This window comes from Cheilinus undulatus, linkage group 15 (genome assembly GCF_018320785.1).
Source record: "Cheilinus undulatus linkage group 15, ASM1832078v1, whole genome shotgun sequence".
Classification (NCBI taxonomy): domain Eukaryota; kingdom Metazoa; phylum Chordata; class Actinopteri; order Labriformes; family Labridae; genus Cheilinus; species Cheilinus undulatus.
This window is the reverse complement of record NC_054879.1, coordinates 7,087,997-7,105,172: the sequence shown is the minus strand read 5'-3', so window position 1 is coordinate 7,105,172 and position 17,176 is coordinate 7,087,997. Positions and strand designations below refer to the sequence as shown.

The 17,176-nt window shown below is 38.8% G+C and overlaps 1 protein-coding gene across 1 annotated transcript in view; it reads left to right on the top strand.

The window, feature by feature from the left end:
* Positions 1-17,176, top strand: part of LOC121522590 (polycystic kidney disease protein 1-like 2) — a 108,040-nt gene that overhangs the window by 64,980 nt on the left and 25,884 nt on the right. The window contains exons 30-38 of the mRNA XM_041807124.1: positions 4,311-4,554; positions 4,686-4,782; positions 4,862-4,996; positions 5,254-5,439; positions 7,071-7,411; positions 8,294-8,417; positions 10,325-10,452; positions 12,996-13,156; positions 15,191-15,401. Coding sequence (XP_041663058.1) covers positions 4,311-4,554; positions 4,686-4,782; positions 4,862-4,996; positions 5,254-5,439; positions 7,071-7,411; positions 8,294-8,417; positions 10,325-10,452; positions 12,996-13,156; positions 15,191-15,401 — 1,627 coding nt within the window. The remainder of the gene's footprint in view (positions 1-4,310; positions 4,555-4,685; positions 4,783-4,861; positions 4,997-5,253; positions 5,440-7,070; positions 7,412-8,293; positions 8,418-10,324; positions 10,453-12,995; positions 13,157-15,190; positions 15,402-17,176) is intronic.

Below are 17,176 nucleotides of genomic sequence, written 5' to 3'. Positions count from 1 at the left end.
GGGAGAAGCGTAACTCCAGTGAGAAATACGCGCTGACGGCTCAAAAGTTCCACATAATTTCTGCTTGGATGTTCGCGATATAGTCATTTTATACATCATGTGTGGCAAAAGCCGTGATACAGTGAGTATACTCGATATATCCCACAGCCCTACACTGATGTATTTGCACTTCATCTACAGACTCTGTTCCTCTCTACTTCAAAGCCCATGCTAGAGACTCAAAAGTCAGTTTATAGTCCTTTAGGAGATAATCACCCTGCTTATTTTCTTTGGCTTTATTTGTGCTGCCACTCTCATTTATTGTAACAAGTTGAAGCAATTTCAAGTAAACAAAACAGAAAACTTCAGCTTTTCACCTGAGAAAGTAGCTGCCAACCAAAGATGCTTTTAAACTGATCTCAACTGTTATACCATCCGACGTTTATACGACTGTGTCGAAGATCCTTTATACTGTTTACTTGCATATCACATTTCAAGACTAACCAGGACAACAGCTGATCAGGAGTTAGATTTCAGAGGGCTAAGTCATATCTAATGGGGAAATGAACTTGGTTGAAGCAAGAGTCAGGTGATGATCAGCCATATAGGATGTAGAACTATCTACAGCATTGGTCTATTACCCCGTGACAGGAGGTCTCACCTGAGAAGTAATTAAATGAAAGCACCGAGACCGTCTTGCTTCATATTAATTAAATGACTAATTATTTATACAGTACTGCACTTCGGATGGTTCACAACTCCAGGTTGTCCATTAATACCTGATAATATATACATATATATATTTATATGTGTGTGTGGGTGGGTGTGTGGGGGTGTGTGTGTGTGTGTGTGTATACAACTATTATCATACCGTTAAACACAATGGATGGCTCTTGTTTTGGCATGAAGGCTTTTATTTTGAAATGCTCACCTTTCCCAATGGTCATATGACTTCCTTTTCCTCAAGAATGCCATTAAATAATTAAAAAAAAAAATGAAATTGAAAAAAAAGAAAAAAAAAAATTGGGTCCCTTTTTTAAAACGTTATTAGTTTTTCTGTTTATGTGACCAAAATGGAAAAAAAGGAAAAACGGCTTGTTTTCCCATTTTTTCAGTTTTGGTCAAAAACGCAAAAACGGCTCGTTTATTTATTTATTTATTTTTCCATTTTATGAAAAGGAATAACGAGAGTTTCTCCTGTTTTTCAAGAGGGATCCACCTGCAGTCAAGATGGCCAACATGGGCATCGCTATACATCCAATCCATGCCAGAAGTCCCAAGCAGAGGTTTCTTCTCCGTGTTGGACTCAGCTGCCAGTGTTTGTCAGTCTTTTTTGCACCTAAGCATAACCCTTGGTGCTGGATCTCAAATATATCACCTTCCCCACTGGCTTACCCTGAGCATAACCACTCGAGTTTTAATGCCTAAGCCTAACCTTAGACGTACGGACTTCTGGTTGAGACTTCCGGTAAGGATTGGATGTATGTCGGCCATCTTGTCTGCATCTAGGTACTCTTGGTTTTTTGAGTCTGGTTTCAACCAGGAAATGGATCTGCCAGAAAGTACATTGACCGCTATTAAAAAAACCAACAAAGATGAGGAAGAAGCATGCACAACAAAACACATGAAGAAGAAAAGTCAGCTACAGCCGGGTAAAGAGACCAGGCAGCTTCTTCTATCTCTCCTAAGCATGTCCACACTGTTTTTAGAAAGCCTCTGGATGTGAGAGCAGAGCGGTTCAAAGACATTACAGCTGTTGATATATTTTAAATATGCACAAATATGTAGAAATAGAGAACCCAGGCTCCAAGTATAGTTACTATGTTTATATTCCTTCAAAAACACCCCATCTGGCTTTACCTGAGCTAGTCTGTAATAACAGATATTATTTAGATTTGCTAAGAAAGGCTATTACTATTGAAAAATAGCATCTTGGTGACTGTGAGCATCATTTTCCTACTCTTTTTGTGCTTTGTGAGTACATGCGCCTTGATATCATGGCTTAGTTGGCCTTCTTCATGGGTTGAAAGAATAGAGATGACTGTTTTTCATGTGTCGCTTTCACCTCATTCACCTTTTCAGTTTGTAGCCCTCTGCCCACAGAAAAGTCTAGAGTGGGCTGGGTGGAGTGGTGAATTGTTGAAATGCTGGTACTTAGAAAGATGAGACTCACTAACTTGACCTTCACAGCTGTTCAAACAAAAACCTTTCTTTCCCACTCCAGGTAGACTTCGATGTCTGTCATAAATCTGGCTACAGAGAGACATGTCGATACCATTGAACACTTTCCTCGATAAACATAATGACCCACCGTGTAACTGGAGCTTACTTGTTGCTTACTCCATGTGATTGTTAGGTTCAGACATTGAAAGACCTGTCAGGGAAATCACTCTTTATTGATAGCTGATTGGCTGATCCTGTTGTTTTGTAACGGGGCCAGGGGGCATTAGTGTAGTGATTGAGAAGAGTAGAATGAGGCACACAGAGTGCAGTTTCTGTCAATAGATTCTGGACAGTATTTGACCTTCATAGTTGGCTGTTGTTGGCTTGTAAGCTTTGGGTTGGAGACCCCTGATCTACAGAGCATCATTAGCTGTTTCCCCTTAATTTAAGTCTTTACAGTGCTGTGTGTTTCGCTTCAATGTTTCAGATCAACAAACAAATGTTAGACAAATATAACCAGAGTAAATACAAGAAGCACTTTGTCAGTGATGATTTCATTTATTAAGGGAACAACGTCATCCAAACCTACCTGGCCCTACGTGAAAAAGTCACTGCCCCTAAACCTAATACCTTTTGCAGAAACAACAGAAAGATGTAGTCTGCAATAATTGGTAATAAGTCTTTCACTTCCCCGTCTTCCTTGAAGAATTGTTTTAATTCAGCCACATTAAAGAATTTTTCCAGCATGAATGGCCTGTTTAAGGTCATGCTGCAGTATGAACTTCAGACTTCAACTAGGCCACTCCGAAACCTTCAATTTGTTGTTTTTTTAAAGCCATTTAGAGGTAGACTTGCTTGTCCTGCTGCATAACTTCATGCATAACATCAGGAACTAATCACCAGACATGCTCCTCTGGGATTTACTGAAAGAGAGCAGAATTTATGGCTCTATCAATTAAGTGATCCAGGCCCTGAAGCAGCAAAGCAGCCCCAGACCATCACACTATCAAAATGTTTGACTCTTAACCCCAATTTCCACGTAAAGTGGCCACGATCTGCCAGCAGATGTGGAGCAAATCACTCCATTTTTAGTCAGAACAGTTTCACTGCTCACAGTGGGTTTCAGAGCTACAGCCACACCACCGACGAGGAAAAGTTAACTTCTGAGGATATTTAGCTAAAGATCTTTACATAAAACCACAGATCCTTTAAGCAAACATTTACCTGTTAACTTCCTAATGCACTCAACCAATGGGGGAAGCAATAATATCATGGGCTCGAATAGGAATGGATGATAAATGAACCCTAAAAGGTAAAAATAGACCGCTTCCAGTGGGCGAGGTAGCTCGCCTTCAGCAAACCTGCGGCGCTTCGGTGCGCAGTGCAGTCGTCATATTTGGGAAATGCGGGTTAATATGATGTCCTTTTGATGAAGTGCTGTGTTAGTTTTACGCCAGATGTAACAAAACGCACGTCTTCCAAAAAGTTCCGATTTTGTGTCTTTAGTCCGCAGAATATTTCTCCAGAAGTCATGGAAATAATCAAGATGTCTTTGGCCAGTGTGAGACAAGCCTTTGTGTTCTTTTTGGTCCGCAGTGGTTCTGGCCTTGGAACTCAACCATTGTTGCCCAGTCTCTTTTTTATTGTTGAATCATGAACACTGACCTTAACCAAGTCAAATGAGGCCTGCAGGTCTCTAAATGTTGTTCTGGGTTCTTTTGTGACCTCCTGGACGTGTCCATATGCTCTTGGAGTCATATTGGTAGGTTGCCACTCCTGGGAAGGTTCACCTCTGTTCCAAGGTTTCTCCATTTGTGGATAATGGCTCTCAGAAATGGCTTTGTAACCCTTTCCAGACAGACAGATGTCACTGACTTTGTATCTCATCTGTTTTTGGCTTTCTTTATATTGTGCCATGATGTGTTGCTTTTGAAATCTTTTAGCCTACTTCACTTTGTCAGACAGCTTCTATTCTAGGAATTTCTGGAATCAACAGGTCTGGCAGTAATCAGGCCAGGGTGTGGCTATTACATGAAATCATAATTGATAAACTCCAATTTGCATTTACTATACATAAAGACATACACAGTCTGTAGCTGAAGCTCTATGATTTCACTATAGCTGACTTTATACACTGATAAATTGATGTGTATTTGTCTCCTATGCAGGCCTAGCCCTACAGATAGGGCTGACAGTGAAGAGAAACAGAAGGAGAAAAAGGGTTGCTGCCATGGAGGGCTGCCCTGGTGGTTTATTTTCATCGGCTGGCTGCTTGTGGTTGGGACGAGTGTCGTAGCCGGATACTTCACAATGCTTTATGGCTTGAAATTTGGGAAGGATCGCTCTGTGAGCTGGTTGGTGTCTCAGACAGTCTCCTTTTTTCAGAGTATCCTGGTCATACAGCCATTAAAGGTGAGAACCAGATGTGTTTTAGTGATCTGACATAATTGTGACTTACAGTTATCACTTATCAGTTATCACCTATAGTAACCTGTCTGATACTCCTCTGCGTTCTCTAATGGTAATGTTTTGTTCTCTCATAGGTTGTATGTCTTGCGATCTTTTTTGCACTTGTCATAAAGAGAGTTGATGAAGAAGATGTTCAAAACATAGCCTTCGAGGGAAATAATGGGAATCAAGGTAAGTACAGTAACTTCACAAAGCTCCCCCTGGGCCTCAGATCTGTGTTTGACTTTAACGTCAATATAACTCTGCACAGGTGAATTTAAGGACCAGAAGACAGTCAGACGGGATGACAGTCTCTATGCGCCCCCTCCTGCTGCAGATATTGAAAAGATGAAACGGAACAAGATCATGGAACAGAAAGCCTTCGCCCTCATCAGGGAGATTCTGAGTGAGCACCAATGCAGGTTTTTTACAGAAGGCTTTTGAGATAAAACATTCTTACGTTCAGCAGATCAAACACAACTGAATGAAAGTTGTACCCAGAAAAGAGTTCAATGAAAAGTTTCTACATCACATACTAACACTTGTTGACATTTCCTTCTTTCTACTTTATCCTCCTGTCATGGCTGGACTTCCACTTTGAATTTGAGTTCAACCCTATCACCTGTTGACTTTTATGAACTATCCTATGCCCACTTCTTTCAGCCTACCTGGGGTACATGTGGATGCTGCTGCTGGTGGCGTACGGTCAGAGGGACCCAAATGCTTTTTTCCTGAACCGGCACATCCGGCAGAGCTTCAGTAGAGGGATCTCACACAGCATAAGTCTCAGTCAAGTCTTCACCTGGGCCAACACATCTCTACTAGAGAACCTTTTTGGAGTTTACCCAGGTAAAAATGTTTCCCTCATGAGTAGAAGAAAGAAGTGTTGAGTCTATGTGGCTTAAATTGTAGTACAGAATCAGAGCTGTAAGGAAAGGATAGTGTTTTCTTTCCATTCTTTTCATCTGGTTCAAGCAGCCTTCTTATTTGACATTTATGTTCCATTTTACTGACAAGCCTGAAGTTAATACAAAAAGATCTAATGTTTTTCCCCTCCTTTGTCTTTAACCCTATAGAACCCAGCATAGCACCAGCGCGATGATTAGCATATTCATTTTTGATTGGCAGTAGATTTGAAACCGGATAAGATAGATCGATCATTCTTTTTGCATATAAAATCTGGGGAGTTACACTAACATTTCACACATTCACCATGTTTCAGAGCATTTTTTCCGTGCACTGATGGGTTTGTAAAAATACACAAACAAATGATAAAGCGCACATAACAAAAATCTTTATAAACGAGACCATTGGAATTTGCAGCACTTCCTGTGTTGAAATAAATGTCATCAAATTGTGGGCATGACCTGTCACATGATTCTTACGTGTCCCTACCTGATACACCCTCCCCGAACAACAGGAAGTGACGTATTTTCCTGGGAGTTGTAGTTTTTCTTTTTTTTTTTTTGTGGAATACACTGATGAACTTAGCCTGCACACATACTCATCCTCGCTTTTGTTTCTTCCCTACTTCTTTACAAAAACAGTCAAACACACAACCCACACACCCCAGACATCCATCACACACACCTTTGACACACTTCCACACATACGTAGTTATGTATTCGCAAAAACCTGGTCGCGCCAAAAGGTCTTCGCGAAGCTTCTGAACTAATTACAGCATCAGATGAAGAGTCCAACTACTTGTCTGGCTTGTTTTTTTTACAGGCTACAAAATTGACTATATCTCAAAAAGCAAGTTATGTACAGACTCCAAATAAGTTTCCTGTCGTTCAAAAGGATATTGTGCAACTTTTTTACATTTATGAATTTGAGGGATACAGCTATGCAATTTCAGTATTTTGAAATATATGTGAAAAAAACAAAACAATTTTCTTTTTTTGGGGGGGTTCATTGTACTTTTAAGCAATTTATTGTAGTAGTTAAGACATAAGTCAAAACATATTATTTAAACTTGGGATGTAAGAGTTATATTGTCGTAAAGCAAGTAAAAATACTCCCAAAAGTTGCACTACTGTATGTAAAAACAGTAAGAACATGTCCTGGCGGACTTGCACAATGGTAGGTTATAACGGGTTAAGATAGAGCAGTTCTTCCTCTGTATAGGCTGCTTTCTTGGGATGAGTACAGGTAATCAAATACTGAAGTACTCAATATGGCCATGATTACTGGAGTAATGTTTCATTACTTACACACTGCACACAAGCTCTTTAGGCTGCAGTATCTCAACCCATTAGCACTGCACCTGTACACAAACTTTATGAGTTCATCTAATTACATATACTTTGTTAGAAATAATAAGTAAGAAAATGATAAACAGTATGAAAAATCTGGGAAACATAAACACACTTTGACTTATCTTACTTGTAAACCTTTTCAATGCCATACAAAGATACCAACCCCATTAAAATGCCTACTATTACATTCCTGAATGATAGAAATAAAATTATCTCTTCCAGGGTTTATCACAGATGGAAATTCCAAACTGGTGGGTAACGCTCGTCTTCGCCAGTTGAGAGTCCAGGCCAACTCCTGTCAAATAGCAGACTCTGTGGTTGGGATTGTACGAGACTGTAACGCTCTGTACTCGTGGGAGGTGGAGGACATGGGCTCCTATGACCCTGGCTGGACGCTTTCAGCGGGGGATAATATCTCTAACAGCATCTCCAGCCCATGGAAATACCAGACACAGGATCAACTAAGGGCTTATCCCTTCTGGGGAAAAATAGAGCTCTACAGGGGAGGAGGATTTGTGGCAGAGCTTGGCCCAGATTTACAGAATGCTAGCAGGTACGAACAGGTACAGCAATGAATGAGTATATGAACCACACCAAGACCCACAGGAATCCTAGATTTCCTTTTTTAATTGTCCTCAGGTTGTTTGCCAGCCCAAAGACAGAAGTTAAATCCATGTAATTAGTTTTATTCACCAGTGATACAAAGATGCTTTTATGTAGCATAAAATCCAGATATGTGCACCTTTAAAGTCTGGTTTTTGCTGGTTTAACAAAGGGAGAAAAGGTTTAAACTGTTGCCCTCTGTGATAATTGCAAGCATATTCAGCATGCAGTTTCAAGCTGTGTTACCCTTGTGGTACTGTCTGTTTTTGACATGTGGGTTTGTAATCCTGCTATCTACTGGTCTAATTGAGCCCAGTAATGTTGTCAGTTTTGAAGTCCCAACCCACGGCCTGCCACCACCACCAATGAGAGTGAGTACAGGCACAGCAGGTACTTACACAGTAGGAGCTGCACTATTCATCAGGGTATTTATCTTTTGAAAAGGCTGTTTTACTTCAGCATATATAATTGAAATTCATGTTTTTCTTGCTTTGATAAGAGTGGTTATTATTCAGGTAAAAAATAGAATAGTGTTATCACAGCTTAACTTTACAATTAGCCATGATTTTCCTGACCTCCATGGGCCCCAGAAAGCTCTCCCCTCTACCCCCCCTTATGGGTGGCCTTGAATAAAGCACAAGGGCAATATATTTAATGCTCAAACTGATTAATTTTATGGTGATTTTGGTTATATGGACACAGATGCCTGCAACATGTCCCAGAAATGGTGGGACAGAACATCTGGGGATCGAAGACACTGACTGATAAAGCATTAGAAGTAGATTTTTATTCTCCAATCATGCAATAAACATTCTGCTAACTCCATCTTCAGCACCCTTGAGGATCTGTTCAGAAACAAATGGCTGGATGTTTACACGAGGGCGATCTTTGTGGAGTTCACCGTCTATAACGCCAATGTGAACCTCTTTTGTATCGTCACACTCTTACTGGAGACCACAGCCATAGGTAAGAGATTTCACTCTGAAAATTACACCCATTATTTAATTTAAGCTTTGCCCCAAAAAAATCAAATAAAAATGTACTTTAGAATTTCAGGAGTGTCTGTTTTACTCATGTGCATGTGCATCCAAGTAGGAAAAAGATCCATGTTGTCTATCATTACAGGGCCTTTAACTATTCACCCCCTTCTTGAAAATTATTGAATGTTTGGTAGTTTTGAGCAACTTTGAAGTTGTTAAAGAGATTTATGAAAAAAAGTAGAAAAAAATATTGATGTATGGAGCTGACACTACATAAAAAATACAAATGCAATCAAATTAATTTTGTTGCTAATCTTTGACCCATCCAAGACTCTCATCAGCACCAAAGCCCTATCTTTCCACTATTAATTTTATGGAAAATAATTTCCTTTTTTTTTGTTTTTGTTTTTGTTTTTGTTTTTGTTGTTGTGTTTTGTTTTGTTTTGTTTTGTTTTGTTTTTGTAGTAAAAAATAAATATTTCAAATAATCAAACTGGCATTTAAAGGGTTAAAATCTTAAAAATTATTGAATGTTTGGTAGTTTTGAGCAGGTCTGAGGTTGTTAAAGAGATTTATGAAAAAAAGTAGAAAAAAATACTGATGTGTTCTGATTTAATAGCATTTTTTTTTTAACATGTACATTTTTGCTTCCAAGGTGTCAAGAGGGTGACTTAATGTTAAAGCTGGCACTACATAAAAATACAAATGCAGTCAAATCAATTTTGTTGCTAATCTTTGACCCATCCAAGACTCTCTTCAGCACCAAAGCCCTATCTTACTATTTGTTATATGAAAAATAATTCACTTTTTCTGTTTTTTAGTAAGAAATGAAATATTTCAAATAATCAAACTGGCATTTAAAGGGTTAAAATCTTGAAAATTATTGAATGTTTGGCAGATTTGAGCAGGTCTGAAGTTGTTAAAGAGATTTATGAAAAATAAATAAAAAATTAAAAAAATACTGACGTATGATGAATTAATGGCAGTTTTTCTGTATGTGTTCCTTTTTTGCCTCAAAGGTGTCCCGAGGGTAGTAAATTTGAGGAGGGCACAAAGGTTAACACTAAATGGATTAACACGGTCAGATGGCTCTAACACTGAAGGTCATTTGAAATGGTAAAATTGACCAGACTCAAATGCTGCAAGTAATTAGTCTATTTACTGTAACTCAATACTGCAAGAGGGCTCATTGTGGTAAAATACCTCAATGCTAACGAATATTTGCACTAATTAATCTACTTACAATACTGATAATAAGTAACTCATCAAATAACCATACTCAAATGATGCAAGTAATTTATTTCATATGTATCCATTGCATTAATTAGCTATCCTAAATGATGATGATGTCTTAAGTAAATCTGAACACATCCTTGCACGTTTGATACTCTGATTATGTGTAGTCAGCATACTTGCACCCTTTGCCCATCTTGCAACCCTAAGATCAACGCACATATTTGTATAGACTAGAAATAATACCAACAAAAGATTGATTAATTTTTATGCTTTTGTAAGTTTATTTATCTTTGTATTTAATGTTTAATTCCTGTACACCGAGAGCAAAACTAACCGGAGTCAAATTCTTTGTTGCGTAAGCATACTTGGCCAGTGAAAATAAAATCATGATTCTGATTCATTTACTCTTATTAGAGTTAAAATTTTAATGTTAAAATCACTGGAATGTTGAACACTGAGAAATTACCTTTTTTTTTTGGTGTTTATCTTTCAGTTTGAATGCACATGTACTTCTGAGCAAACAAACAATGCAACCTATGATTTTGATCCTTCACCTGCATGGCACTTTTACACAGTAGCATAGACAGATGTGCATACAGAACAAGACCATGTCAGCGTGCTATGTTTTAATAAATGCATTTCTGTTGTTCCTTATAGGAGCATTTCAGTTCTACAGTGAGCTGAGGAGTGTTCGTCTTTACCAGTCAACCGGTGCTCTGCATGTCTTTGTGATGGCTGCTGAGATCATATACATGCTCTTCATCCTCTACTACATGTTTCTCCAGGTAATATCAATCAATCAATCAAACTTTATTTATAAAGCACCTTTCAAACAAATTCAATTGCTGTTCGAAGTGCTTTACAGGATTGTAAAGTGATTGACAAAAAGGTAAAATGCTAAAAAGGTTAAGAAACTAATGCACACAAAATTAGTTCACTAAGATAATTAAAAAAAAAGGATAATAAGAAAAGAGACAGAGATAAAAGACAAAGGCAGTAAAAATAAAAATTAAACAATGATAAAAGATTTAACATTCCAAATAATTCAAAGCCTATGAAACTGGACATAAAAACACAGATGATCATAGAGTTAAAGAAATGCCTAAAAACCCCTAAAATTAAGATTTAAAATTTTCTATAAGAAATAGAATAAAATAGAACAATGATGGTGATAAACTAGTCATAAAAATTATAAAGTACTACATAAAAGCCAGACTGATAATGGGTTTTCAGCTTGCGTTTAAAAATTCTCGGCTCCTCTCAGATCCACTGGCAGGCTGTTCCACCGTCTTGGAGCTTAAAAGCTGAAAGAAGATTTACCGTTCTTTTTAGTTCTGCTCTGTGGGACAGCCAAAAAAGAAGTACCAGAGGATCTGAGGATCCGTCCGGGTTCATAAACTAAAATCATCTCTGATAGGTAGTGTGGGGCGAGGCCATGTAGTGCTTTATAAACTAATAAAAGAATTTTAAAATCAATACGGAAACTCTATGGTTCATAGAGAAGTACACATGCTGTTCACATGAAAAACATGCTTTATATTTGGCCTAACATTACCTCAAAACTCCAGACTTCATGTTTCATTAAATGTGTAATCATAGCAAATAATGAAGACCTTAAATCACCCAATGAGTGCTGATGAGATTATTAGTGCCGTGCTAAGAAACATAAGTTCAAGGAAAAGGAGCAGCGGATGTGACCTGACTAATGGTTTCTTTTATGACGATCACAATAGACATAAAAGATGCTATTACATGCTCAGAAAGGTTTTTGCGTGTCTCCAGGGTTATTTTACTCCATGCCCATTGGTGGTCACATTTAACTACAACTTCTGAGACAGTCTGGTCTTTTGGTGTGTCCTTCCTTGCAGCCTATCAGCATTGTTGTTGTGATGCAAAGATACAGAGTAAAATGCACCTTATATCATTTTTGGTTTTGATATCACAAGAACTGAAATAACTTCTGATTTAAAGATGAGATCCAGTAATGTAGCAATGATAAATAACTTTGAAAATGCTATGCACAGAAATGCATTAAGATTAAAGTCACATGAGGTTGCATCACTACATATGGATTCAGCAACCAAACATTGTCTGAATGAAAACAGACTCAAACACGCATGTATCTCCAGTATAATATTATTGATCTTTGTTTTCTTAGCCTTTGGCTTTATTGGAAAAGTTGGAGACACGTGATATATGAGGGCTGAAATGTAGAAATCACAGCTCGTCTAGTGTTCATTATAAAGTTAAGGCTTGAGCCACCTGTATTTTCACTTAATGCTTTTATTCTGAAGCTGTTTCCTGTACAGTTATACCCTGAATGAATTCATTTGCATGATTGCTTAGCTCTTTCTTCAAGTCTCCTCTTAGATTAGTAATAATAATATTAACCTCACATGTTTAACTATTGGAACTTTGTGTGAACGAGGTGAATACTATATCTCCAACATGATGTTGGCATTCAAAAGTGATAAGCCCAAAATAATTCACAGTGGTCTCATTTTTCTCAGATTTAAAAGTTTGCCAGGGTTTGTGATTTAAAATAGGCATCACAGATGGCTGTGGTGAACAGGGATATGAATAACCAGGTTACTCTGTGCGCATGTAAACACAGTTTCCACATATGAGCAAACTAGAATATGATTCAGGAAACTCAAGTCCATGTAAACACACTCAGTATATTTACATGATGTATAGCTGTAGTAAAGACATGATTGTACAGATTCCAACAGCTCACTTATACTTGCCACATACTAAGCACACCAGTGTTGCTCACGACACCATTTGGCAATGATAATAATAATAATAATAATAATAATAACAACTAGAATGGCCATCTGAGGCAGCCGACCCACTCCTAAGCAGCACCACCGAGGAACTCACGCTCCCATTGATCACTATGGTGTTCAAAATTCAAAGTGCAAGAAAAACCGAACGAGTGCGCGGATCATCACCACAATCGAATTGATTCTTCCCTGTCACTATCCCAATATTCTGTGAAAGTTTGGTGAAGATCCGACTTTCCATTCTCGAGTTTTCTTGTACACAAACAAACAAACAACGATACGGAACCCTTTACATAACCCCCTGCTGATTTCATTGGCATGGGTAATAATAACACACAGGCAATAATAATTGGAGCAGGTTACATGTTTTTGTACCCATCATTGGTCATTTTTGCACCACATTTTCCTAAAAATGTAAAGTCAAAAGAAAGGCTTAGTAAGAAAATGCTAGAATTACCCAGAAGAAACTGATGTTTTCTGTGAGGACTAAGGGTTCTCTCTAAAAAACACTTGAAAGTAACTCTCCTTTCATTTTCATACAGGGAAAATTAATGAAGCAGCAGAGACTGGCTTATTTCAAGAGCAAGAGGAACATCATTGAGCTGACTATCATCTTACTGAGCTGGAGTGCCTTTGCTGTTTACATCAAAAGGACCCTGCTAGGAAACCGGGATGTGACCTTCTACCAAAACCACAAAGACCAGTGAGGCTAACACACGCTCGGCTATGATTCCTGTTTGTTCTTAAACTCACAGTGCATCTCCTGTTTTGTGTTGCTTTTCTTGCCATGACACCCCATGGCTCTGATGTGGTACAAGCCAATTCCATGTTATGATATCTATCATACACTGCCTGTCCAAAAAATAAAGTCACACATTCTAATATTTCATTGGACTGCCTTTAGCTTTAATAAATGCATGCATTTGCTGCAGCATCGTTTATCAATAAACTTCAGCAAAACATGAAAATGATTTCTTATGCTCCCTGAACTACTCTTCACAATTTGAGCCTGATGAATCCCGGCATTGTCATCTTGGAGTATGTCTCTGCCATCAGGGAAGAAAAAATCCATTGATAGAATAACCTGGTCATTCAGTGTATTCAGGTAGTCAGCTGACCTCATTCTTTGGGCACATAACGTTGCTGAACCTAGACCTGACCGACTGCAGCAACCCCACATCATAGCACTGCCCCTACAGGCTTGTACAGTAGACACTAGGCATGATGGGTGCATCACTACATCCGCTTCTCTTCTTACCCTGATGCGCCCATCACTCTGGAACATGGTAAATCTGGACTCATCAGACCACATGACCTTGTTCCATTCCCATCTGACGTTGTTGTTCTTTAACAAGAAAATGTAAGTTTGCCCGTGTGAAAAACATTCAGGCATTTTTAACACACAGCAAATCCTTTTTTGCACACTTAAGCCTAGCATACACTGTGGAAATTTAATCCAATTCAGCCACGAATGTTGAGTCATGCGACTCAGAAGTTGCGGCCACTTTCAGTTGGATCATGCGTCGTTAGCCACACAGTGCACAGGAGGATACAATGGGTGACCACGACCAGACTACAGTCTGACCAGTTGCTCCTGATTGGTCAGATGGATTTCTGGCATGTCTAATATTTTGGTCGTATGACTCCAGACACTACCACAGTTTGTGCTTTCAGACAGACACACTGGTCTGCTTCTGGCCCTGGCTTTTTTCTACAATTTTAGAATCTCTGGGTACCAGCAAAGTGGGAGGACATGATGAACATGCATAACCATGCCCAGCTCTACTTTTGCTCAAGTCTTTCTCGCTGTCCTGGTATTCCTTCTTCAGTTTCTTGAGTTATACACCATTTGGCCCGGTGTTTGGGTTAACCCAGCCTTCTCTGTCTCTTCCCCAAGTTCAGCATATAACTTGCTCTTCCTTGTACTACTCTTAATCTTCCCTGATATTCTGTCAATGCCCAGATCAAGGCCAAAACTTTTGTCTCCTCAGCAGGCCGTTTTTTTTTTTCATTTCCTGCTCGTCTTCACAACCTAGAATATGACACGCCCACTGATGATGTCACAGAACCAGCTTTTCAGGTTCTGAACCATTTGTTGTTATTTTCTTTTTCAATGAGAACATGCTGGCAGTTTCAAAATTAGGTCCGGGAACCAGAACCAGCACGTTAATGCCTTAATGAGAAAAGGAGCCACAAGCAGAATCCTCAACTATGGGGACATTTTTCTTTTGCAAACTGTCAGATAGCATTTTAAATCACCATGACAACTGATGACTTTCTAATGCCCCCACCACTGCTATAATGAAGGTAATGAATGAGCAGGAAATATTCATACCTGCAGACCACATGTTGACACAGATGGCTACGCTGTTTGTTTGTGTGACAGAGGGAGAGAGTGAGAATATGACCGGACACGACTACCACCTCAGTGTGTGAGACTTTTTCAAAGGAAATTCTTCAGATTTTGTCAGTCTTCCCACCTTCACATCTAAAGTGTGAACACTCAGGTTTTGCATGACCATCGGACCGTGTAGTGTGAGCACATAAAACGTGTGGAGTGGTCATGCATCGTACGTGATCCTGTCACACAGAATGAGCTGACATATTGCCATGACTGTCTTAGAGTCAGCTTTAAATCTTGCAGTGTATGCCTGGCTCGACTCATGTTTTATTTCTGTTGATACGTTCATGCTCGTCTTTTCTCATAATACAGCACAGGTATTTTCTGGGTTTGTAGATTTGCCAGTTTCTATGAAACAGCCGCAGCAGACTCGGTGCTCCAGTATCTGATCGCCTTCCTGGTCCTGCTCTCCACCATCAAACTGTGGCACCTGCTCAGACTGAACCCTAAGATGAACCTGATCACTGCCACACTGGAGAGGGCCTGGAGTGACATTTCTGGTTTCCTGTTGATCATTGCGATCATGGTCTTAGCCTATTCCACAACAGTGAGTATCAGGAACTACCTATAATACAGATGACACAAGGTTCTTCAGGTCAACAGACATTATTAAGAGTTTTTAAAGCTACCGTGGGAAGCTGTTAACTGGTAAGGATAAAGACTGAAGCTCTGATTTACTTCATCCCTTGTAGCACCAAAAACAGTGCATCTTTCCCCTCCATCCCCAGCACTGATGGTTTGGCTAAGTAAGCAACTAACTGAGGCCTCAAGATAGTCTTTGTGGGTGTATATTCAATGACATATATGTCTAAAATTACTTAGAATGATTAAGAAGTCTATTTCCAATATGGGTAAGGAGCCAAGAATGAATAAAATGGCTCCAGATTTCAAGCAACAAAATGTCCTCATATTAAGCGAGGTAGATCCCTTTAGATGTACTGTATAAATGAACTGGTGAGGAATGGCATGAAATGATTAAAAATAGAAGGCAAGAGGATAGATATTATAACAATAATCAGTGTTTTATTAGATAACCTAAGGGAAATGTTCAAAAGTTCAAATGAGGTGATTTTGAGTTAAGCTCTTCCAAGGTTGAAAAAGTACTGTTGGGTATTTGAATTTTCATATTTCAGATTTTGCCATGTCCTTTAGTTCTCTGGCTTTGTTACCAGAAAACAGATGCTTAGAAATACTTTATTCAACAGCTATGATTGCTTTTTTCTAAATAGAGGTTTTCTTTGTCCATGCCTGTGGCATCCAACTTTCTAAAACCACCCCTGGTCCAAAAGTCTGACTTGCAAAACAGATTTGATATTCAGGTACAAACATACAAAAAGCTGTCCTGCTCCATGCTGTTTGCTTTTGTTTGTGTCTGACTGTGTAGGGGAGATTACTAAGCCTTCACTCTGGGCAGAGCTGAGCTCTTATACTGGCAGAGCACAGTTTTGTCTACATAAAGATGAGGAAATAACTTTTTTAAGTGTTTATTTTACTGCCAGACCTAAAATATATATACAATATAAGTGTCCCTGTTTAACTTTAGGTCCCAGATGGCCTATGGCAGTGATCATCAACTGGAGGTCCAGGGGCCTTATCAGTCCCCCCAAAGCTCCCCATCCGGCCCCCAAAAGATGATTTAATTCAGAAAATGTGAGAAGGATAAAAGATGTGTTTTTTAGAGTTTATTTTGTCTTTAAATCCCTACAGCTATCAAATGAACACCCAAACAATCAAGATTGCAACAGTTTTATCAGCAGTGACTTAATGTTGGATCCATGTTTTACAGAAATCTACCTGTCTGCTATTATAAGGAATAACGATGCACGATAAACACGGACATATCGGTCCACTTTTTTTTGACAACTTTTCACCTCAGGCTCTTAAAGAGTTTGATTTTCCTGCTTGAGAATCAAAACAAAACACCTGTTTCCTTCATTTGTTTATTCATCAATCATATTAGTATCAGATCTAGTGATGGACAACATGGCAGTCCTTAAAATATGTAGCTAAAATCTTTTGATTGCCTGTAGGTGATGGGGACTGATCTCTTTGTTAATGCTTAAAAACAACTTGTATTCTGAAAGAAAATACAAATAGTAAGACAATAGTGTGTTATTTGGACCCACATATTTATTTTATTTCAGTCAATTTGAAGTTCTGCCCTCCAAAGTGCCAGTCAAAACAATATCTGGCCCTTGTACAAATGTAGTTGATGACCGCTGGCATATGGGTTAGGTCAGTGTTTTCCAACCATTTTTCCTTGCAGCCTTGGAGTTTACAAGCTACCAACATTTAAGATTAGAGTTTTAATGAAGTCTTTAA